Genomic DNA, 25,361 nt, shown 5'->3' with positions numbered 1-25,361 from the left:
AGTAGTATATTATGGAAATATAATTGGACAAAGCACATTAAATACATCATACAAATTACCCTTCGCTGCCTGTAGTCTTGCACAGGACCTCTCATGCAGTTTTCCTACCCGCCGTGATTGTGGGTAAGGATAAACTGCAATAAAGAGTCAAAATTTAAAACAAAGTAAGAAGAGCCATAACACTGAGGCCCCAGGGCATTGGACAGCACTGGTCATGCTTGACCACAACCAATAACATACCATGCCTTCTGCCCTAATGCTGCACAAGTGGCACTATGGGTAATATCAGTGTGTTTGAAAATGCTTCAACTTTTAGTTAAGAGTCCGTGAAATAGTTTAAAGATACAATACGTACGTTTTATGTCTGTTGTCTCTCTCTCCTGATGGAGAGAGGTAACAACAATCTCCGAACTACAATAAAAATGGCAGTGCATCTAGCGTCCAATTCAGTGCGCTGTCTGCTTCAAAAGAAATGATTGACTTCGTCAACCAGTCAGTGTCTTATCTCACCAGGGTCAAAATGTCTCATGGAAGAGTAGGCAGACCAACAGACAACCTCCAACCACTGCAGACGTATGCCTATTGCCTACTTATATTGTATAGCATACAGTACCATGCAGATTGGCTAAAATAATGTTTATTCATTAAAATAAGTCTCAGATTGTACCTTAAAATGAATTAGCCTTTGAGCTAAATTTCTCGATGAAAAGAAAAGTGCAGACACGCATGAATCTTCTGCCCTATAGCCTACCCACTGATAAATATTCAATCAAATCCCTTTAGATTCTAAACTAAAGGAATCTTACAAGCATGGAATGCAGAGTGATTCTGTAGATAGAAATAATACGTTTGGCCTGGGAGAAAGAGGGTTGTTTTTAAATCTTGCAAAAAAGCACGTAAGCCTGCCATTTTAATTTAAAAGCTCTTCAAGCCCAATTGACTACCTAAAGTATTGCCGAAAGTTTCTTCAAAACACACTATTTTGTTACTATACTCGTACAGATTTTGCCGAATACATATTATCTCTGTGGTCATGTGATCAAGACATATCAGTCCGATTTTTCAGATTCCATTCCAATTGACTGTCTTCCAAATTTCACGGGGCTGGGTAGGCAACCCAGCCTGACGGAGACCTGCGCTCAGAGGAGCACACTTTTTATAGGCTTCTTTTCTTTATTTTTTTACACCTGAGGTGAATTATACCTGTATAATGTTATATCCTATTAAAATTGCCTAATGAGTGAACGGTGAACGGTGAACGGTGAACAGTGGACCGAGGACCTGCGAGGTGCACCGTTGCTCCGATCCGCACCAAACTTGGCATAAACACTGGTTAGGGGTCTGCCATAATAGCCATACCACGGGCCACGTGTGGCCCCCCAGGCACCACAACGTTGCTCCAATCCGCAGCAAACTTGGCACAAACACAGTTCAGGGGTCTGGCTTGACAATTGTCACAAGGGGTCATGTTGTGTGCCCGCCAGGGGCCATGCAGGGGCCCCCATGGGCCACAGGCACACTGTTTACTATCTGCACCAAACTTGGCACAAACCACATGTGGCCCCCCAGGGGCCCCAGGTACAGTTGCCCCAATCCACACCAAACTTGGCAAAAAACACTGTTCAGGGGTCTGCCATGACAATAGTCACACCAGGGGCCCCGTCATAAAATTATCTTTAGCTCAACATTTCATGTCATAATGATTTTGCTTAAGGGATAATAGGCTACAGTGAGGTGTAGACTGTGTTGCTTCATTGCTATTTGCTTTGTAAATCGGTAGCTGGTTAGCTGATCGAACTTGTATTCGTTCTGCTGGCTGTTTTTAGAAATAGCGTATATAGTCAATTGTATTGCCTGTGTCTAGACTTTAGTAACACACTATAGGCATAGATGCTAAATCTGTTTGGAAGTAACCTATAGCTACTGTACAGACCATGTTGTTGCTCTACAACTCATTTGACTTAAATGATGTGCATTTATACTGTGAGCTTTTTTTCAAAGTCAGGCAAAACAAGACTAGTTTAAAGGTTTCATGACGTTCAGTTTTACCACACATTAAAAGTCTTTGTCATGGTCCTTCAAACGTGTATAAAAAGTTTTAACAAAAAATTCCACTCCATTGATCCATGGCAGGTGTTTTTCTCTCACATTTCTAAAGCCTTTTCAACTGCAATGAAAAAAGAAATCTTTGCCTGCGGGTGTCGCTGTTGAGGGATTTTGCCTGTCAATCATTGCCTCTGCTCCGCCCCCCCCAAAGGAAAGGATAGGGGAGGGGAGGGGCGAGGAGGAGAGTGGGCGGGATTAATGGCCTGTGACTTCACTGCCAAAGGGCCAAGCTCAGATGACTTTTCAGCCTAATTATTCAGAAAACCCCAGACCACAGAAAATCCACTGAATATTCAAAGTTCTGATTTTTTTAGTGTAATTGAGGTCATAAAACCCCCCAAAAAACATAAAAATAAAAAAAGTGAAAATGAATGTCATAGAACCTTTAACTTACGCAGGCGCGCGGGAAGTCCTTAATACCTAGGGGGGGGGGGCGGGCGCTCGATTTTTTTGCGATTTTTTTGGGGGTTTTCTGTGTTTTTCCCCACACAAAAAGGCAGAAAGACAGTGTAAACACCAGGTTGAAGTTCATCCATGACCGTAACAGACTGCTATGATCCATAAAATATATATATATAAAAAATAAAATAAAATAAAACTTTTTTTTTTCTTTTTTTTTTTTTCTTCCCATCACCAGGGGGGCTGCTCCCATCACCAGGGGGGCTGCAGCCCCCATAGCCCCCCCCTTCCCGCGCCACTGAACTTACGTATCCCATTGATATTCCACTGGAATTGACCCATACTTAATGAACCACACTAGACTAGTGTGGTCAAAAGCACAAACAAATTCAATACTAGTGACGAGAGCATCTGATCTGAATGTGTTTCCTGCCAAAAGCTGTGAGGTGAGGCTATAATTAATATTGTAAAGAAACTGTTGAAGATGGACAGGAAAGGAAGGTCATAGTTGAATATGTCCTCATCTCAATTCACACATCACACCCTTCATTTCTAGAGCCCCTCTCCCTTCTACTAACAGCAAGCATTAACATGTGATTGGTCAGCAGGGAGTAACTTGGCATCATTATTGCCAATAAACTCAAGTGTGCATGAAGGTTCCAACTGACACAAGAGATTTGGTGAAAAAGTGTAACTTGTTGGAACATTCATCTTATCCCCTTGACTGGCCAAGCAAGCCGGGTCAGGATGGTGCTTTACCGGTTTCTATCTACAAATTTAGACAACAGAATATGTCAACCTGTAATTTCCACTTTGTTGGCAGAGACAGTGGAAAGGTCCTGTTATGCCAGCGGTTCCCAAACGGTGTGCCGGGGCACACTGGTGTGCCGTGAGACGTGTGCCTTGAGATTTCGTGACAAAACGCACAAACTATGGACCCACTTGGCACTGCACTTCCTCAGGTCGATACACACGGCAAGTTTGAAGTTGATCGGTCAAACGGTTCGTGAGATATGCAGGAAAACACAGACAGACAGACAGACAGACAGAGATTTTGTGCATTTATAGATAGATACACAAAGTTATGCTTTTTCTTTTCTACTACTGTATATCAATGTTTTGCGTGCACTCACTTCCCAATACAAAGGCAAATCTGTTAACCACTTTCAACATGGAGTCCCTATTTTGGGCATATCATTTTATATTTATAATAATAATAATCATAATAATGATTATTATTATTATTACATTTTAAAGTGTTTTTTTTTCACAAAATAAAAAAATATGGGGGGGGGGGGGGGCTGACCTATAAGCAGACAATGTGTTGTGAGCTTTTAAGTCTGGTATTAAATACAGGTGTGCCTTGAGATTTTGGTTTGCCCAAAGGGGCGCCATACACAAAAAGGTTGAAAACCACTGATTTAGACAATAGAATATATAAGCCTGTATTTTCCCCATTGTTGGCAGAGACAGTGGAAAGGTCCTGTTATAACTTGTCTCCACACACTTTAAATTTACCTTCACTGAGGCCAAGCCAGTCTTCCATCCTTCCTCCTAGCAGCAGGAGTAGCAGCCTCCACCTACTGACCGTCACAGCGTGAGTGCAGCAACAGCCAGTATTAAGTCTCAGTAATTAGGACTTCACGCTGCTCGACTTTAAAAGCTTCTAAATGGGCCTCCTGCACCCCCCTCCCTTACTGTTCCGTGCAATTTATTAAGTTTGACATACGTTGTGCCTCACTTCACCCTCCCCACTCCTGGAACACACGTCTGTGTTGTTGTGAAACAATGGTATGTTTCTCCCCTTTTGTCTGTATTTGCCTTTGTCATCCACACTATGTATATGATCTCGGCCATGTTTAATTAAGTCCAAAGTGCCTCTATTATAGAACACAAAAATCTCAAGAAAGTCAACTTGTCTGTAAAGTAAAGTGAAACTATAAAAGCAATGAGTGAGTGTGTGAGAGAGAGAGAGAGAGAGAGAGAGAGAGAGAGAGAGAGAGAGAGAGAGAGAGAGAGAGAGAGAGAGAGAGAGAGAGAGAGAGAGAGAGAGAGAGAGAGAGAGAGGTGATAAATATACAGTATGTAATAGATACAGACATGACAATATCCTACGTGTCCTGACTGCAAATCATACCCATACATCAGATGTGGTCAAGCTAAATAATCTGTTATAACAGAAAAGCATATGCCCCCCCCTATAAACCCAAGACATGGTGATACATCATCTGCCTGGAACAGCTGAGTGAGACTCATTCATCTGTCCAATACAGGGAGCTCTCCCTGTTAGAAACCTCCTGCCAAAAGACTTTCTTATCAGGAAGCAAATCAACACTATAATGCACTATTCCTTTATCCAAGCCTCTTATCTTGTTAACAGAAACATATTATGCCAATGATTAATAAGACTGAAAGATGTGAGGTAGAGAGCATGAAGTTTTATGACCACTCAACTGTGGCGAGGACATGGAAATGACAACAACCTCAGGTGGTGGTCTCTTGGCTGGTTAGCTTTGACAACACACTGGGGCAGGAGTCATATGATGTGTGCTGTCACGTGCACAAACGCACAGTTGGCGGTAGGAGAGCAGGGCAGAGAGTAGAAGCATGCACTGCTGTCCAACTGCATCCACGTATGTGTCTATCAGGCCTCTTGTCCATGGGAAGAATGCAGACATAAGGGAGTGTTGCCTGGTCGTTAAGTCTCTGCTCCTTGGTAGCAAATGACTGACAGACAAGTCAGGTGAAGAAAACAGCCTGAAGTCCAAACATAACACAAGATTTTAAGGAACGCCAAACATGCAGACAGACCGAAGAAGTCAATGATAATGATGGATGGTGGTAAGAAATAGCACTTGGCTTGCTCAGAGTCTTAGATTTACTTACTTGAATGCAAATAATTTGTCGCATGTGGAATATAACATTTATCTTATTTACGTGGCGGCTATCCTCATTTTGTTATTGCTTAGTTTCCAATGAGACAAGGCAAAAGCCATGAAATATTCAAGTGTCCATTCCTGTTGAATGGTGTTATTTCCTTGCATATATATGCCATGGGATATTTCGCTGGGAACGTTGCATTGTTTTGGAGGGATTAAAATTCACTAAAGATTATATCTGCTCCAGCACTGGAGAACAATGAAAAGGGATGTAGGCGTCTCACTGTCACATCCCAGTAACATGGCTGGCCACCCATTCTGATCACAGCCCCTTGCATGCCCCAGACCCAATTAGAGGCTGATCCATAAGAAAAACGTTCAGTCTTATACTATGTAAAACTATGTAGCTCGCTGCCCCTTGCACTCTGACTTTTGCATGTTTTTGACTTGAATATAATGCCCTTTGCAGGCAATCATACCAGGAATGGGGGAAGGTCCACAATCAGTTTGCTAAAGGCAAGAATGATCCAGTGGATATTTCCTTATTCTCCTCACCACCCAGTTTTTATGTTGATACCTTATTTATTACACCCCCAAAGAAAGCCACTCTGTCATCATAGTATAATTTCATTCCGCACCACAAGAGATGCTGTTTCAGTACATTCCTTTTAAACTATCTCAGGGTACTTTCTGAGTCAGCAAAGAGAGGGAGAGACTGTTTTGTAGCACATGGACACAGCAAGCTTTTCATCCTAGAGAAGATCTACGTAGCTGGGAACATAGCACAAAACCTGTGAATGACCCTCTGAGCAGATCCAGAGTAACAATGTGGCTCATCAGTGAAAACCTTCATTGTCTTTGCTTTCAGCCTCAGTTGAAGGGCTGAGAACAAAGGAGCTTTTGTCATGGTGCCAAAACTCTTGTGTTTTTCAAAAAATACAACCTTTTATCCTGCAATTAATTCCACCTCCCTAAATGATTATTTCTCTAAATATATAGTGACTTTTTGAAAAGGCCTTCATTGTAAGCTGCTTTTGTTTTATCAGCATCTCCATGAATTTCCCCTCTATTACAGTACAGTATGTTCTGTTGTGTTGTGCTGTGTTTTGTTTAATTGTTGTTTTGTTTGTTGTTTTTAGTTTTTTTTGTCAAGAAAAATCAGACCTCTTTGTTTTCATGATTTGATATGATGCCCTTGTCTTCACTGTCTGAAACAATAATAAAGAGATTTGTAAAAAAATATATATAAAATGAAAATGTTTTGGATAAATAACTTACAATACACTGGAATGGTTTGCTTAAATTTAGGAAGGAGGAAATTGAACATGGGCAAAGTCAGACAATCAGAAAGTCCCTTTGCCCATTTCATTAATGTTTCATCATAAAATATCATTGAGAAAATCCTACACTCAGCAGAAGACATGGAAATTGCGAACTCCCTTCTTCTCATGTCAAAGCCAATGGGATGCAGTGGGAGAGTACACTAGATTTTAGAACAGCGGTCACAGGTCTCATCCAGGCTCATCCGGCTGATGATTCCTGCCAAGGACTTGAAAGAAGAAGGGAGGATTTCAGTTTCACACAAGAAAATGCTTGAGAAACAAAGCATGGCCTGCGTCTATACCCTCTCAATGACTCGGCCTGCTTTATGGAGTGCATTGAGGCAAGTCACCGTGGAGACAGCAGCTCTCTCTGCTGTAAGAAGAAGAACCGTGTCACCCCACTTTGTCTCTCTCCCACGGTCAGGGGTGCAGCATTGGTCTGTGTTCATCTGAAAAAAGGGGCTCCCCTCCTCCCCTAAAGAGGGACTATACACGAGTGGCTGACCAGGACACTGAACATGGACAGTGTCTACTGCCACAGATACTTTACTGCTCCGCAGCCTTCGCACCAAGACGAGGGCAGGCGAGATCACTGGCCATGTGACAACATTTTTTGTTGTAACTGCTCCGGTACTCTCCCACCCTCTCTGCAGCATTTCATTATTTCCAAACCCATGAGCTCAAACAATTTGTCTGTTCAGCTATGTCAGCTGTGGCCTTTGATGTTTGCTCCCTGGTGCTCCGGTTGTGTTCATTAGCTAACAACCAGTGTTTTTGGGGGGCTAGGGTGGGAGCACAACACAAGATACAAGTGTCTAGATACTCTACTCCCTTCTAGATTAATAAATCTTTTAAAAGAGAAAAACAACATACCCCTGAGCTTTGATCCTTTTTTTCATCTGGACTACAGTAGGTCACTACATAACTATAAACATGCGGTATATTTACAAGAATAGTTTCTAAAGGTTAAGAGTTTTATTAAAACCTACCTTTGTTTAAAACCTATATCTAGAGACTAACCTTGGGTGGGGTCCTTTTAAAAGAATGTTGAAAGGACCTGCTGCTGTTTTACAGGGTAACAAAGCAAAACACATTTGCTGACTGATTCATTAAGTGTGAAAAAAAATTGCTCCTTGCAGACAGCTGCAGAAGACTTGAGAAAGAAAAAGGAGAGGTAACCCAAGCCCACCAACACAGAGTTATTTACCCATACAGCCTGCACAAACATGCAGATGGTAGCAGTGATGGATTAGGCCCAGGGTTAGCCCAGCCAGACAACATCGTGATAATAGAGTAAGTGTGTTTGGCCCGGTGCACTGTGGCTGCCCAAGTGATGAAAACGGAGACAGAGAAGGGAGTTTTGTCCCTCACATGCCAGAGAGGATTTGGTATCTGGTTTCTCCTCTCTGTTTTAATCTGGGCTGTAGGGAACGATTGTCACTTTGCTAAACAACAGATATTGATATCCTTCATGGCACCTCCAAAGCCAGGTTAACACGGGGGATTAAATGCAGCCACTTAGAGGGGAAAGGGTGTGGATTGTGAATGCCATTGTTAAAAGAGGGTCTATTTTGAAAAGATTTCAATTTGATAGGCTCGTTCTACCATACATATCTTGCTCTCAATTTTATCACACAAAAGGCTATAAAAGGGACTTGGGGTGGGCGATGCTGCAAGTTGTGGGTGGGCCAACAGCCTTCAATCTTGGCACAGCTGCGTGACAGGTTTCAACCACCAAACTGCCTATTTTGTGAGCCATTGATGAAGAGGGTGCTGATTTGGACAGGACAGAGAGGTGGATGGGACGGGTCAGTTAGCTTCAACCACAGGTGTGGACACTGGAGGCTAGTGACGATGACAGAGACTAATGGGCGTTGGGCACTGAGCTGGATAATGGGATCTCGTGGCCTGCCATAATGGAATGGAGGAGGAAACGAAATGGTTAAATGAATAACCAATAAATAGTTGTTGAGTTGCTGAATAGTAAAAAATATAGATATAACGGAATAGATTCTAATGTCGTAACTCTATTCAATTCAGGGAACTTAAAGAGTATAAACGCAGACATTTGAGTGCAATAATGATGCTCTTTTATTGCAAACAAGGAAACAAAATACAATCTACTGCTCTTTCATTTTTGATTCTTGTGAGAAAATCAGTCATTGACATGACAACAATGTACAAAATAATTAGTCACAAACTCTTGACAACTAATATAAAATGCTGCAAAAAGAGTAGCACTCTCCATGTAATCATCCAACAGCTCTTTAATGCTCGTAAGATAAACTAATACTCTGTGAAAATTACAGACCTCATAGAAAAAATAATATTTTCTTCAACAATAATAATAACAAAAACAGCCAGCATATTTACAAAACAATAATATTTTCAATGACCCTGGCCTGCTTAGTATTTCCAAACTAAATTCCCAGTGAAACTTCACAAATCACAATTCTCTTCTCTGATACTTTGTAACTGAGTTGTTACATGTGTCTTCTTCTGCATAAGGCATAACAGTCAACCTTTAGTCACTTCCATTGTCTGGAAAATAAACATCAAAATCTTAAATAACAAGATGGAAGACATAGCAGGTGACAGGAACAACTTTTACATGAACCCAAACAATATTTGTCATCTTGAAAAGTTTCTGTGCATTGCTCAGCCCGTGTAAGACACTAGCTATACATTAGAGGTTGGTGTGAACATGTGAATGATGAGTGTGCTGATCAGATGCTCACTTATTAACAAATATATACATGAACATGACACAAATGATCAGGAGAAAGGAAGGCAGTGGGCAAAAAAAAACCTCATTCCCAAATCAAAGATGATCGGCCAGAATGTGTTATAAAAGCCAAAAAATATATATAAAAAAATTAAAATTAAAAATAATAATCTCTCGGAGAGAGAGGAAACATTTAGCTCATTATGCAACTATAAACCAGTATGGCTACCTTCATAGTTAGAGCAACCTGCTGATGAAAAGTGTGTTTGTACCTGGATCGTATCATGCATTGGGTGGATTTCAGAGAAGAAGCTAAGAAAAGCAGTTGGCACACAGTCATGGCAATGAATCAGCCTAATAAAAATGAAATAATAAAAAGCGTAAGGACTGTCCTATGCTACACATCAATAGGTTTAAAACTTTCCAAATGCATCGAGAGGGGAGGAGGGGGGTTAATTAAAAAGCCAGGAACTTTGAGGTGAAGAGCACCCTTTGAATGTGGGCTGGACAGGCCTATGTAGCAGATGTGTGGGGTGTGTCGTGTGTGTGTGTGTGTGTGTGTGTGTGTGTGTGTGTGTGTGTGTGTGTGTGTGTGTGTGTGTGTGTGTGTGTGTGTGTGTGTGTGTGTGTGGGGGTGTGTGTGCGTGTGTGTGTGTGTGTGTGTGTGTGTGTGTGTGTGTGTGTGTGTGTGTGTGTGTGTGTGTGTGTGTGTGTGTGTGTGTGTGTGTGTGTGTGTGTGTGTGTGTGTGTGTGTGTGTGTGTGTGTGTGTGTGTGTGTGTGTGTGTGTGTGTGAAAGAGAGAAGATATAGAGCAAAGAAAGAGAGAGAGACAGAAAGAAAGGGAGGGATAAAGATTAAAGTAGTTTATTTTCAGACATCTAACTCTTCACCCAAAGCCCAGGGACTGCATGGGCACTGAGGGTGGAGGAGGAAGAATTATAATATAGCTCAAATTAAAAAGAGGGTGCCCTCGATCTATAAAACCCCAATAAGAAAGAAAGAAACCGCAAGCTATAGCCAACACCGCCCACACACACACACACACACACACACACACACACACACACACACACACACACACACACACACACACACACACACACACACACACACACACACACACACACACACACACACACACACACACACACACACACACACACACACACACACACACACACACACACACACACACACACACAGTTCCTTCCTCTAGCAGTGTATAGCCAGATGCCCTGATATATAATAGGGATCTTTCCAAAAAGGATATTACCCTTTTTCATGGTGAAGCTTTGCAGGCCACTAATACCTGATTCATACTTGCTTGCACACAGATGACAGCGCGTCATAGCTCGGTGCGTAGTGAGCTTATTTTCGGTGCGTGACACCCATGTGCAACTAAGTATAATTCGGGCTTTAGAACCTTGTATCATTCCGGTAGAAAGAAATTTAGCTGTAGGCTGCACTCACAAAGTACAGTACATGGTCAAATCAAGCAATGAGAAAATAGATCAGTGATGATATCAACTCTTTAGTTTTAACATCATGTCATTGGTATTTATAAAAAATATAATTAAATCCCAAGAGAGACCATTAAACAGAACTAAGAGTTTTACATGATTCATAGTCATATTTCGCTTTGGTTTTTTGTTTTGTTTTAAGCACATATACACGTATATCTTTAAGTTTACATGAATTCCTGAGCAGTCAAATTACCAATGTTGGCTGTCCCTTTAATCAGTAGTGATGTCACTTGCTAACTGTGGTATACCTTACAGTAGTTTAAAATATGAAAAGTCATACTTCAAAACTACATATACCAACTTAACGGACCCAAATGATTGGATTTATTTTCGGTGTTGTGGGATTGCATTCATTCCAAAATCATTTGCTTACTTGTAATTGTTAGAATCAAGGGAAAAGACCAGTTGGGCATTTTGAAAGATAAAAAATAAATACCCATGTGAAATATCGCTTTAAAGGAAAGAAGAAAAATAATAAAGTCTTCTATTGACCACATGGAAATCAGAGGACAGAAGAAGAGGATGGTAAGGACTCAGATGCTCCACCGGTGGTCTTCAGTGTCAACACAGCTAAATGTGTAAAACAATCCTCTGATCTTTAGATTAGGTACAGGTGTGCTTCCTTGCCCAAGGCTGCTTTATAGCTGGGTGTATTACTCAAGTTTAATATTCCACAAGGAAATAAAAAATAAAAAATAAAAATATTTTCAGCATATTTGATAATAAGGACACTGTTCAAGATGCCAGCTACTAGATAAACACATTTCAAATGAGCAAACATTAGAACACAAGCTATGTTCTAATTATGTCATGAGCTCCTCTTTATGATACTGTTTTGACGGTTTTATAAATGACTGACAGATCTGGTTTGCAAATCCAACATGAATATTCAAATGGAAAGGGTTAATTAGGTGGCCACCAAATCATTGCCTAACGCCTAATCAATCAAGCTTAAATTGTTCAAACAACAACAGCTTTTTCCCTAGATACATTGTCCTGTAGGCAGCTCTCCCTTTTAATCACGTGAATGGATAATCTTCCCTTTAACTTGTGATACTTAAAAGTTTGATGCAGCGTGATTTCACTTTGAATACTCTTTGCAGCTAGGATAGAAATGTAACTTTTATGAAAAATTGGCTTGCACACAGTATAAGCGATCAAGGGTCCAATTGGAAAATGCCAATAGATGGTTTTTAAAATACTGTAACATGTGGACAAAGAGCTCAGCCATGATTATAAATACTTCACTAACAATGCCTGGGAGCCTGACCCCAAGACCTGTGGCTGAGACGGGTGTGTATACACAGACAAGCAGAAAATAACCATTTTCACATCTGTTGAGGCTTCATAGTATGCTGAGGCCTCTTTAAGTTTACACAAATGATATCAGTAAGGCTACTCCAGCTTCTCAAGAAGCTACAAAACCGTAATGCAATCTAAGTACATGTCCTTAAAGTAAGTGTTTACAATCAAGGCAGCACAACAACCTTCGACAGCCCATTGTAAATGTGTTATTTGTTCCTTTCATTGAACCGATATAACTTATTTGTATCGGAGTGTTTCTAAAGTATTCTGTGTCTTTTACTGCTTCAATGCCCCGCTCTGTTCCTCAGACATACCACTCCCTACGTGAAATCACAGATCCATCCATATGGGACACATAGTCGCTGTCTACGCCATTCTCGAAGCAGTCCTCCGGAAGGTAGGGGGAGCCGTTGTTCACAGTCGGACTGTGCACGGGCGGCCCGCAGGGGTGCATGTTGTGAGTATTGTTATAGTGCTCAGGGTAGTAGTTGCCCTCTTTGTGGCCCCTGTCGCCCCACTCCTCCCTGTCCTTGCGCTCGGCGGGGTAGTCCGGATAAATAATGTCCCCCCCGGGCTTGGGTTTCAGGTCCTGGCTGCCTTTGCCCGAGTTGTCCCCGTAGACTTCCTGGAGCTCGTGGGGCTGCAGCACGTCCAGTTGAGACTCCTTCTGCATGTCGGACGGCCCCAGGTATTGCTTGGTGTAGTAGTCCCCCCTGAAGGTCCTCCGCTGGCGCATGTAGCAGACCCCGCCCAGGATTAACAGGAGAACCAGGAACAGAACCCCTCCCACCGCCCCGCCGACTATGGTGCCCACGCTGCTGTCGGGTAGCGGGGCCAGGGTGGGCGAGGTGAACAGGGCTCTCTGCCGGTCCACGGCGGTGCTGGTACCGAGGGTATCCTGGATGAGGGATGCGGTGGTGGTGGGGGCGGCCGTGGTGGGAGGCGGGTCTGCAAAATTAAATGCGTTGACAAGGACATTTAGAAAAGAGAAAGGGACAGCAGCAGAAGGTGGGAGACATTTAAAAAATAAACCAGCAAATGAAGGAATTCCCCATGATTCCGTTTGACTCCGTCCTATTTAGGAAATTAATGTTCTACGACTACAAACAAATTAAACAAAATGTGAATGAATCTTAATTGAATTTCTAATAGTATAGTGCAGGGGGGGTTTAACCCTTTAAGACCTGGAACGCATCTGTGTCACTTTTTGATTTGAGCTAAAAAGCATTATTTTACACTTTGGCTATTAAAAAATAGCAGATATACAAGCTCATAGCGCGGCACCGAGTGCCGCGCTACGAGCTTGTAGATCTGCTATTTTTGGAAAAATCGTGAAAATATGTGCAAATCTTAGAATATATATTGTATTAAATTTAACATTTTAACTCAAATCTTTGCATCTGGGGGGTCCCTGGAACAAACATTTTGAGATGGGGTCGGCGGCCAAATACATATCATTTTGGGGGTCCTTGAAATGAAAAGGTTTGAGCACCACTGATATAGAAACAGTTTTTTTTTTCTCCAGAAAACTGTTGGGATTAGAAAGACATTTTGTAGAATCGGCCTCAGGTCTTTATGGGTTTAAGAGAGGGGGCATAAGAGGTTAAGTGCTTTATGCCATTGTATGAGTACATGAAATACAAAGAGGGCAGAGTGATAAAGAGAGAGAGAGAGAGAGACTCATTCACATGCAGGTGCATTCTATGAGTTGTCTCCCTGTTTCTCGTTCACCCTGCCGTGAGGATGTCATGTGAGAAGATGAAACACTGTGTGATCGATGGGAGGTTCCTGCATCTGATTTGTCTGCCAGTATCTGGTGGTCGCATGTGGCTCCCGGAGCCAAAAGGAGAAGGTCAAGCGTCTCCATATTGACCTCCGGTCTCTGTGACACCACTGGTCTGTCTCTGCATACACACTTTAACCCATTAAAACCAGGAATCAGTGTAACCACTTAAACCATTATTTTATACATTGGCTATTAACAAAAATAACAGATATACAAGCTCAGAGTGCGGCGCTATGCGCTTGTAGATCTGCAGTTTTTTTTTTTTGCGTGAAAATTTGTGCAAATCTTTGAATAAATATAATATTCTTTATAAGTGACATTTTTTAAACTCAAATCTTTGCTTCTGGGGGGTCCCTGGAACAATATATTTTGAGATGGGGGTCCGCGGCCAAATACGTATCATTTTGGGGGCCCTTGACATGAAAAAGGTTTGAGAACCACTGATTATAGCAACATAACGCCTAGGATTTAGAAGAGATTTGTAGAATCCCCAGAAGCACAAGATTTGAGTTACAAACGTTCGCTTAAAAAAATATATATATATATATATTAAAAAATAGCAGATCTACAAGCTCATAGAGTGCCACGCTTTGAGCTCGTATATGCTATTTTTGAACAGCCAAAGTATAAGATAATGGTTAAAGTGGTTCAAATCTAAAATGACAGCTGCTTTCCCGGTCTTAATGGGTTAAAGAGGGTGTGATACAAAAAAACATTCCAAAGGGAAGACCGATCAAGGTCAGTGAAATAACATATTGGCATACTGTATCACTTCACTCGTCAGGCCTCGCTCAACCCACTGTGTCACCAGCCTCAAAGACCAGCCCCTCCCCCACCGGAGAAGAACAACATGGCCTTATGTAGTGCTGTGTGCATCACAGTGACAAAGTAGCTGATTCACAGACACCGGCAGCCAAATCCACAAGGCCACAGAGACAACTGGGAATGCCAAATAGTCACACCACGGAGGGAGGGGGGATGGGGGGATGGGGGGAGCACTATAGCTGTGCCGGCCACAGGCTCAACCTGGCCATCTCTACGGGGGAGAGGAGCAGGAGGAGGCAGTAGTGTGTCCAAGTGCTCATATTGGACAGGAGAAGTGGAGAGAGAATTGCACAGTGCAAGAGTCCTTCCTGGACAGGATATCGTCGCTGTCGGGGAAGAAACCTTGTATCTCCATGTTTCATGTTTTTTTCATAAATTAATGCCCTATTTTATACTTTGTCGTATGAAAGTGTAGCACAAAAGTAGTGGGAATAGCCATTCTACAAGCTCATAATGTGTCGTGTTGTGAGCTTGTAAATCAGCTATTTTGGCTACTTATGAACATTTTTGAATATTAGAGTATATATATATAGAGACACAGATTTAAAGTGGTTAAGTCTGTCTGTGGGAATTGATAAATATTTAGCCAATGAAAAGTATTAACAAGAGCTTATGACTAAATAATAACTACATTGGATCCACTGGAACACGGGTTATTTTTTTCCCCATTTCCTGAAAAGTAACTGTTTTGGACATACAAGGTTTCTGCCCCAACAGCGACAATATCAACTGTACTTGCAGGACTCCTAACCGGTCTATAAACAGATGGAGGCTGACAGACCCTTTTGGTGTCCATCCAGCTCACTCAACAGTGAGGAAGGAGTGAGGAGGGATAGTGTGTGCTGCCGAGGGAATGTGCGTCTGAAGGCAGCAGTTGTTGTGCTTGGACGCGGATTAAAAAAGGAGAAATGAAGGAGAATGAAAACAGAACGGAAGGATGCAGAGTTCTCATGATCCATGCCCGACTTGTGAAAAATGCACAACAGGAACAAATCACGCAAACAGAGAGAGGAGACAGACAGGAATGTTTCCTTGTGCTGCGTGTGTGTTCTGTGACCCATACTGACGTCATGATAGGGGAGCAGGAGGCAAATTGAGAGAATTTGCCAAATTCAGGGGAAAAAAATAACAAAAACAAAATCCCTTTAGACAGAATTGGGGAAACCCTGTGTTGGATCGTTGATTTTAAACAGATGGTGGCATTGAATTGCAATAAATCACAAGTCACATCTTTGATGAGCATTACAACAGCATGATGATTGACCACAAAAATCCCCTTTTCATGGGATGAGAAAATCATTCAGTCCAATGCGCTGTGGATCCCTGAATGTGAATCATAGAGTCCAACTCTGAAACCTGACCTTGAAGAAGTGGGGAAAGAGAGGCTACATTGGTGCACACTTTGCTGACTGTGCTCTTGAGCGGCAGGGGAAAATACTCTCTCTGTCCTATCTGACAAATCTAATGTGGCCAAAACCACAACAGTCAAACGTTGCGGTACTGATACTGTGTACGTGTGTTATTTGCTCTCCTGGTGCCAGGAATGTGTGAAAATGGAGCTGGGCAGGGACATCTATATAGAGGCTTAACTCTGCTTGAATTGTTTAACCTAGGGTAACATTACATGTTGACGTATTGGGGAAGCACAATAAACACCATGAGGTGCATGGAGACTTATGCACTGTAAAATCCTGAATGCTAACTTAACTCTGAGAGTGCACATACAATCCATAAATGAACACTGAGGATTTGCCTGTGTAGCCTCAGGGTGATTTAGTCCAGCTCACATTGTAAAATAAAATAAAATGGTGTTGAGAGAGAGAGAGAGGGAGAGAGAGAGAGTAAGAGAAAGAGAAATAGATAGACCTCTTTTTTGAAACGTACCTTGTATCCAAAAGTGCACATCTTCACTGCGCCGACCAACGTCATTCATCGCCTCACAGCGGTACACTCCTGAGTCATTACGCTCCAGAGGTCGCGTGAAGATGAAGCTTTTGTTGGCTATCTCTACACCCTCAGGCATTGGACTATCCATCCTGAACAAAAAACGTTACATTGTTAATACATTATTAATAAACATTCTGTGAAAAAAAGCTGATCTACGGCTATTTTTCGCCCAAGAGATTCGGTGTAAAGGGAAAAAAGAGGGGGCTTAGTATAGACCTCTGGGGGACTCAGGTCAATAGTATATACTAGGGTTTAAGTGGTAAACGACATTTGGCTTGCTTATTTCAGTGACTTTCAAAGTTGGGATTCCCCACAAAATGAGAATTTTAACATAAGTTTCATATTTCAATGTGCTCTGATGTGTGTCCATTAGACACCAGTCTGATATGTGTTTATAATAATGAATTGCATTTTTATAGCGCTTTTCCAAGTGCTCAAAGCGCTTTACAACGGTTCATTCATTCATACAGGTTTATATGAGATAACACTGACCTGATCCAAGTGAAGTGATGGGCAGGTGGGTTGGCTTTGGCACCACAGTCGAGCCTTACATTCTCTTGTCCCACATACCAGTTCTTGTCATTTCCCACTATTGACACCACTGGTGCAACTACAAAAACAAAACAAAACAAAAAAACTGTGTTTGTAAGCGATACAAACTAGACAAAACACATTCATATCATACATTTAACTTGTGGTTCTGGGATTCTTTCATCTTGTAAGAGAGTAAATTCACACAAAAGATGATGGATTATCAAAAAGGTTAATCAATTTAAAAAAGGGGGGGAGATGTTGTGTACTTCATAACGTGTCAATGTCACCTCAGAGAGCATGGCTGACAAATGAGCTTTTAAGGAATGAAGAAACGTTATAAACTCTATACTGATGCCAAACCAAAAACAAAAACAAAAACAAAAACAGCAAACTACTCGAGTGGAAAAATTGCTCTGCTGCTGGACAGAAGCCAAGAGTACAAACAAGTTCCCTGACATGGTGGGGCGCTAGAAAACAACAGCCACTCAGACATGATGCGATGTGCTGTAGAAAGATAGTAGCCTAATAACCTCTTCTGCACACTGAGATTCAGTACAAACAAAGGGAAGCAAGATGTTACCTAAATAAACCCAAACAGATGCCACTGTAATAAAATGAAGTCAACAGTGACTCAGATATCCATTTTCTCCTTTTGATTTCTCTGCAGAGCAAATGAGGAACTTATTGCGCAGAGGAAGAGGACATCTGATCATGAGCACCTTCTGACCTATGTTTGCACAGTTCAATGTTGAAATTGCACTACTTTTGCACTTAAAATCCCCTGCCTCTGCATTTGACATGATTTATTGAGCTCGAAAGCCTCTTTCTTCCTGTATTAACCTTGCTTTTGTGCATCTCTCCATCCGCTTTCCCCTGCAACCCCCTGCTACTGTTGCTGCTGCTGAGGCTTGATCAATATTTCATAAAATACCTTCATTAGCCTGCACTCACGCAGTCCAAACAGATAATATCTCCCAGTTGAGCTGGCCAGGGAAGTATGCATCAATGATTATAACATTAAGATGGGTCTTAAATGGCCCTTTTATGGGCGACAGCGGAAAGATAGGGAGCAGAGCGTTCATAAATCAAGCTATCAGCGCGGGTTAATATAGATAAGATCTACTGTACCTCCCACATCAAGGGGTGCGAGCAACATGAACAGAACCTGCTTCTGACAAATAAGAGGACGACTGCACGAAGACTAACACAAAACCAAGACAAATATCTGTCACGAATCCGAAAAAAGGGGCTAATAGCTACTATTCTGGCATACTGGAACGTGTGTAGTTGGCTTAATCCCGTGACGTAGAGCATTGGTTCTCAAAGTGGGGTCTGGGGACCCGCAGGGGTCCTTGTAGGGTACCAGGGGGTTCCCAGCCAAATTAGTTAATATAGCGTCACAATCAATTGAGTGCTGCGCTATAGATAGCTTGTAGATCTGCTATTTTTGAAGAATCGTGAAAATATTTGCAAATCTTTGAGTATAGATATTTTTTAAGCGAACATGTTTAACTCAAATCTTTGCTTCTGGGGGTCCCTGGAACAAAATATGAGATGGGGGTCCGCAGCCAAATATGTATAATTTTGGGGGTCCTTCACATGAAAAGGTTTGAGAACCACTGACATTAGAGGTATAATAAATTGGTCTTTCTTGGGAGTCTTGACCAGAACACTCACACTGCACGTTGAGCACGAAGGGTATGCGGAACTCGGTCAGCAAGGCCGGGTGGCGCACCACGCAGGTGAGGGTCTGTCCCTGGGCGTGGCTTCGGGGCGACCAGATGTAGCGCACCTGGGTGGTGGTGGTGCCGTTGGGCTCGTCGTGCGTCACCGCCTCGGAGCGTCCGGACAGCTCCGTCTCCCAGGACACCTGGGCGGTGGGTCGGCCGCGCTCCGCTATGCAGGTGGCCACCACCGTCTCGTTGCCGCCGTCCAGCAGAGCCGCGGGGCCCGCCGACACGTAGACCTTGGGCTCCACTGTGGGAGAGAACAGAGATATAGGGCTGTCATGATTACACAATTTAAATAATTGCAATTGATGATTTCATTGTGTTTTTGGCATTGAACATTGGAACATATATGAATAAAATGTACATTTCTGTTTGGCCTTTAGGCTTCGTAATCAAAAATTCCATAGGAAAAATATGACAAATAATATTGTACTTTAAAAACAAAAATAGCGTAAATAGCTTGTAGATCTGCTATTTTTGAATAACGTTTGAAAATGGATGGACCTTTTTCAACATTGAAACGATTATGACAATTATGCAAAATAATTTAGATTATCTCAAATAATTGCGATTATGTAATAATTGTGACAGGCCTAGAACAGAGAGGAGCAAGAGGAGGTGGAGAGAGAGAGAGAGAGAGAGAGAGAGAGAGAGAGAGAGAGAGAGAGAGGGAGGGAGAGAGAGATGGGTAATGGCGCAGCGAGTGACAGATGGGAAAGACGGAATGTAGAATAGATTACAAAATGAATATTGATCTCTTGTATATGTATATGAATAAATAATAGCGACCATAAAACAAGGATGAGAATATGGACAGAAGGAAGTGGCCCTCGGTACACTTAGCTGTCAGAAACACTAGATTGATTTCCCCTATTGAATTGGTATTTATTAAAAATTGATGAACCATGCCATTTGATCACATAGGAGCACTTCACTGGGGACTGGGCTGTGTTCATTGTTGTGCCCCATACGTCAAAGATGCATTGTGTTTGTGAAAGAGTAATATTGAACAGAAACGTTGGCTCGCTACATCTTAATGGATATAGTGAAACATCTCTTGATAAACTTGAGCTGCACTGTATCACTTTGTCTTCTTTCTTCAAACGTAACGAAAAGCACCAGTAAAAACATCTCCTCTTAATGAATAGTGACGTTTCTTAAAGGCCACAGTGCATGAGCTATATGCATTGGATTTCTGGAAAACTACTCAATATGGTGGGCATTGGCAATAACAGTCAAGTCATACTGTCATGTGCTGTGGTGTGTCTGTATTTGATTGTGTGGTGTTCTGAACTGAGGAGTAGGGTTACTGTGCGCGTTTCAGTGCTATAGAGCCAGGGTAATGTTACATTGGCTTCCTGAGAAAGACTCGGAATAAACTGGGGAAGGGGAGGGGGGGGGGTAACACAGATTTTTTCAATAGGAAGGCATAACAGATCCATGTGAGAAGGAAGTGGCCCGATGTAACACAGCCCTCTCTCTACCTGTTGTGTAAAGACGGAGCAGCACTTCTGCTGGCCTCGACTTTAAAAACCGATGTGACACTTTCATGATCATAACCTATAAGCAGCACTGACTGGGAAAGTTTGGCAGAGATCTTGCAGTGCAGTGCAGTGAAGAGAGTGGCCCTCAGGGAAGAGACAAAAAGAGTGTGTGCAGAGAGAGAGTAGGAGGCAACAATAGCGAGGCTGAAAAGCACATTCAGTCCAATGCTGGCTAGTGGCTACAGGTTACATCCAGAACGTCGGGTGTAGGCTTTCAGTCTTTTCCATCATTAGGCTACTTCCCTGGGCTTTCCCTTTTTCCCCTGTCCTGTCTTCCCGTGGCCCGCCCCACCTCCGGTCTACATCTACCTCCGCCTCCACCACCCCCATACCCTCCCTCCATATCTCTCTGCCTCTTACAACAGCACCAAACAGTTGCTCCACTTACTGTAACAGTGGCGGTCTTAAAATGTGGGGCGCGCACACACATCAATCAAAGCTCCAAGACAAGGCTGTCACCTCGCGACACATGCCCCCCCCCCCATCGTCACCAGCTGGGCAAGAAAGCACGACAACAAATCTTCATAACCTCTGACACCCCTGCGTACCAAAAATAACTTTGGAGTCTCCTGTGCTGCCTTGCAGGGGGGCAGGGCTGCCGCCCGCAGACGCCTGCCTCGCATTCTTCACCCGCTTTTCTCGGCCCCTCTCCCCGGGCCCTGCGACAAACCCCACAGTAGCTCTTCTGTGTCTGGAGGCCCACAGAATAACCAAATCAAAGGAACGTGTTAATTTGGAGAAGCTGTCACGACGGAGGGCGGGTGCGGAGGCAACGGCTCTTATTTTGTGGAGTGGAGAGAGTAACGATTTCCCGTCAGACAGCCAACTGCCTGCATGGGCCCTTTCCCCACCCAGCAACACTCTGTTCCACTTATGCATACAGAGCACTAATGCAGCAAGAGTGGGGGAGAATCTACAGTATCATTCTGTATAGGATTTACCTGGGAAGTGAAGGGTGATACATTATGGTCTGGATATTGGTACTATAACTTGCACCAAAGGTACACGGCATATACCGGTTGTGTTATTTCAAAGCGTTCAGGTGATTAATATTAGGTCTACAACTACGTGGTGTCATATAGCGATGGGTAACATGAATCTCCATACAGTATGCAACTCTTGTTACCCCTCTATGCAACTGATTCATTCAATTTCATGACTCAGCATATCAGACAATGGCGCTGACTTCAATAAGCAGAGTATTTGTTAGAAAAGAGAGCGAATTAAGCTGCTTATGGCTAGATGACAGGTAATTCCTAAGGCTCGGAGAGTATTTGAGGAATATGCTGCAATATTAGTCCAAATAACACCATCATATATGAATACAGCTTCTTTAATCACTGTTTGTGGGTTTTTTGTTGTTGTTGCACATTTGCTTTCCCACTGACTTGGCAGCAGTTCAAAACAAAAGGTCATTCTAATTCTTGCAGTATCAATGTTAGTATATTTCCTGCTCTAGTTCCTTCCTGTTGTTTAAGGGTGGGGACCTTTGGCTCATGAAGCTCAATTCCTCCAGAACTGCTTGGGTCATGATTAAATGCTTTGGGGGTGTTTGCATGAACCTAGTGACAAATGAGTGAGCGAGTCAGACAAGTACATGTACATGAGCCTCTGTCAAGAAATGTTATGTATTACATTATAAAGATCTTCCATGGTTCTCATTCATTCATTAAATGTAGCTACAGCAGCCTATTTTTGGATACCCAGGTGTTTTATGAACTGGGTATGTATGACAGGATGTAAACAAATGCCCAATATACAGTTTACATACTACAACTACATACAACTATACTGCATGAATAACCCATACAAACTGATACTCACTGATTCACTGAACAATTGCATGTTCAGTGAATCAAAAATACTCATGTTTTAGGAATGCTGAGTTATTATAAAATGGAAACTCTATTAATATCATGTTTCCCTGGAGATAAAATGCTCTCAAGGAAGAAGGCACATGTCAACCTAAAACAAGGCAGCAATGAACGAGACACTGATGTGGGAACATAAAATTGCTGAGTTGAGGGCTTCATAATTGCCCTGCACTGTGTACGAAACATACCCTACGGACTGAGTAACCTAATTACTCAATTGCCATGCAGCAGAAAATAATACATATATTTAAAGTAATCACATCTAATTACATCAGAATCTAATTTTAAAGAAGCATCTACTTTTTTTTATGTACACCACTGGAGCTGCTAAGAGTGAAGAAAGTAAAGGTGTAATTGAACTCTGTGAGGTCCCAGACACTGTGGCTGTCACAGCAGCACTTAATGTAGCTCTCATTAGTCATCAGAGCTTCCCTGAGTCTCTGGAGAGTGATGTGAAACTACTGCCTACAGAGCAATCTCCAGCTCTCAGCACAGCCTCAGATCCAACCTAACCAACCATTATTAGGTCCTGAAACATATGCTGACCACAGAACAGATTTCAACGTGCACAGAAAGGGGTTTATGTGTGTGTACTGTGTGAAATAATGTACATGAGTCTATTGTGTATACACCATGAATTATGCAATCCACTTGGCAGAAAGCAAGGAAAGGTGAGGGATGAGGGCCTGCCTGTGTGTGTGTGTGGTTTTTGTTTAGATTAAGACTGCAAATCAGTGTAACATACGGCCTGTACTGAGGCAAAGGCAAGCCACATGAATATTTATAAAGAACTCTGAAGAGCTCTCCCATTTTGCCGAGAGGCCGCCACACTAAAAACAGTATATCTAAAAAGTGTCAACCCAAGGTATTTAAAGGGAAGTTTCTTATCACCCTAACATCTTTTCTTACTAGTGCAGTGCATTTCGTCAAGTGTGAGTGACGTGGAGATTAGCGAGGCTGAGCGGGACCACACTGCAGCGACTTGTGCACAGCCGTGGATTCTATGCAGGGATTTAGATGTGAATGGCCTCTGTTCCAGGTAGTAATTGAAGAGCTTGTGGGCTTGGGGAGTAATTGATCCCTCCAGGGCGCATACACTTAGTGGCGACCTGTGCTACCCCTAATCTCACCCTCAACAATGTTCTCAAACTGTGACTGAGGCTGTGAGGTTTACAGGTGTGCAGGCAGGGGTCACACAAGGTAGACAATGACAATGGAAGTTACCAAGGGTGGAGTTTTAAGATGAACATTTGGGTGGGGGGGGGGGCATTTGGAGACCAAATAACGTGTCATTTATGTCACCGATGTATAGAAAATATCCTAAAGGTTATGAAACTGAATGGAAAAACATTTTAAGCTACAGATGACACAGCTCAACTAGTTTCAACACTGTCTGTAATTCATCAAATATTATGGCTTGTTCAGCATAATATCCGCACAAAAGGCACTGTCCAAAAGAGGGAGAAAATAAAAAAATGACATGTGACAATGACATAATTGACATTGAGTTCCACTCCTTACCGAACACGTTAACTGTCGTCGACGCTTGCGTGTTGCCCAGAGGAAAAGTGGCCACTTTACAAGTGTAGGAACCGATGTCGGCGAAGCCCACTCCTTCCAGAACGATCGTGGCATCGTACACCGAGGGGGACAGGAAGGAGACACGTTTGGAGTACTCTTTGGAGATGGAAATGCCGAACTGAGGATTGAACACGGCCAGGGTGATGGGGCCCGAGGGCAGACGTCGTTCCCATGAGCTCTGCGTCAGGCTGAGGTTGGAGCCCACCTCTATCCTGCAGCCTAGTGTGATGTTCTTCCCCAGAACCGCGTTGACTTTTTCCGGAACCATCACCTGGTTACTGCTCACATCTGTGGGAAGATTCAGAAACAAGGAGACGTCATTGTTTGATACCAGAATTCATTTGGAAGGGGCTCAAAATTGCTTTTCGGAAAGTGGAAGGACATCGAGATCACAATTACTTCATTCAATAGTTATTTTATTAACCCATTAAAACCGGGAACGCATCTGTGTCATTTTAGATTTGAACCACTTAAACCATTATTTTATACTTTGGCTATATTCAAAAATAGCAGATATACAAGCTCACAGCACATCACTGTGTGCCGTGCTGCGAGCTTGTAGATCTGCTATATTTTTTTAATCGTGAACATTTGTGCAAATCTTTGAGTATATATTTTAAAGTGAATTGTTTAACTCAAATATTTGCTTCAGGGGGTCCCTGGAACAAAATATTTTGAGATACGGGGGGGGGGGGGGGGGGTCCGCGGCCAAATACATATCATTGTGGAGGTCATTGACAAGTTTGAGAACCACTGATATAACATACATTTATCAGAAAACTGCAATGGATATTAATACATATAAGCATGGAATGAAGCATAGAATAATAAAGCATAGCATAACAAAAATGCCTCAAGAGATATTTTATAATACCATATATATACCGTAATTTTTTTTTCTTCTGTACTATGTCTACTTGTATTGTTTTGTATTGATAGTTAATGATCACCAATTTTAACAACCTGCTCAGGGACTACAGATGAAAACTCTGGCTCATTTACGTTGATGTGAAGACTGAAATGATGATTAATGTTCACTGTCCCTGGCAAAAAAAATATATATATAAATAAATAAATAAAATCTCTTCTGTTTTTACAAATGTGACCCCAAATATCAGAGTAGCAGCAAGTCTCTGCCAGGTTACATGATTATTTGGATTAGCCTATGGGGTCCCATGTTCCCCTTTGACAAGCACATCATCAAAACTACCACTCTTCTCCTATAGTCGTACGTAAGCAATTGTAATCATCATATACTTCAGATATGAAGGTGGTGTTTTT

At 42.3% G+C, this 25,361-nt stretch overlaps 1 protein-coding gene across 1 annotated transcript in view; it reads right to left on the bottom strand.

The window, feature by feature from the left end:
- Positions 1 to 8,796: 8,796 nt before the first annotated feature.
- Positions 8,797 to 25,361, bottom strand: part of nectin3a (nectin cell adhesion molecule 3a) — a 37,658-nt gene continuing 21,093 nt past the window's right edge. Inside the window, exons 2-6 of the mRNA XM_080429067.1 lie at positions 24,021 to 24,368; positions 19,029 to 19,328; positions 17,310 to 17,427; positions 16,755 to 16,906; positions 8,797 to 13,207 (exon numbers count right to left, since the gene is read on the bottom strand). Of these exons, the coding sequence (XP_080285193.1) occupies positions 12,564 to 13,207; positions 16,755 to 16,906; positions 17,310 to 17,427; positions 19,029 to 19,328; positions 24,021 to 24,368 (1,562 nt within the window). The 3' untranslated portion in view covers positions 8,797 to 12,563. The remainder of the gene's footprint in view (positions 13,208 to 16,754; positions 16,907 to 17,309; positions 17,428 to 19,028; positions 19,329 to 24,020; positions 24,369 to 25,361) is intronic.

This window comes from Gymnoscopelus braueri (genome assembly GCF_963280865.1).
Source record: "Gymnoscopelus braueri genome assembly, chromosome: 5".
Lineage (NCBI taxonomy): Eukaryota > Metazoa > Chordata > Actinopteri > Myctophiformes > Myctophidae > Gymnoscopelus > Gymnoscopelus braueri.
Note: the sequence above shows the minus strand (reverse complement) of the source record. Positions and strands in the feature narration are given on the sequence as shown.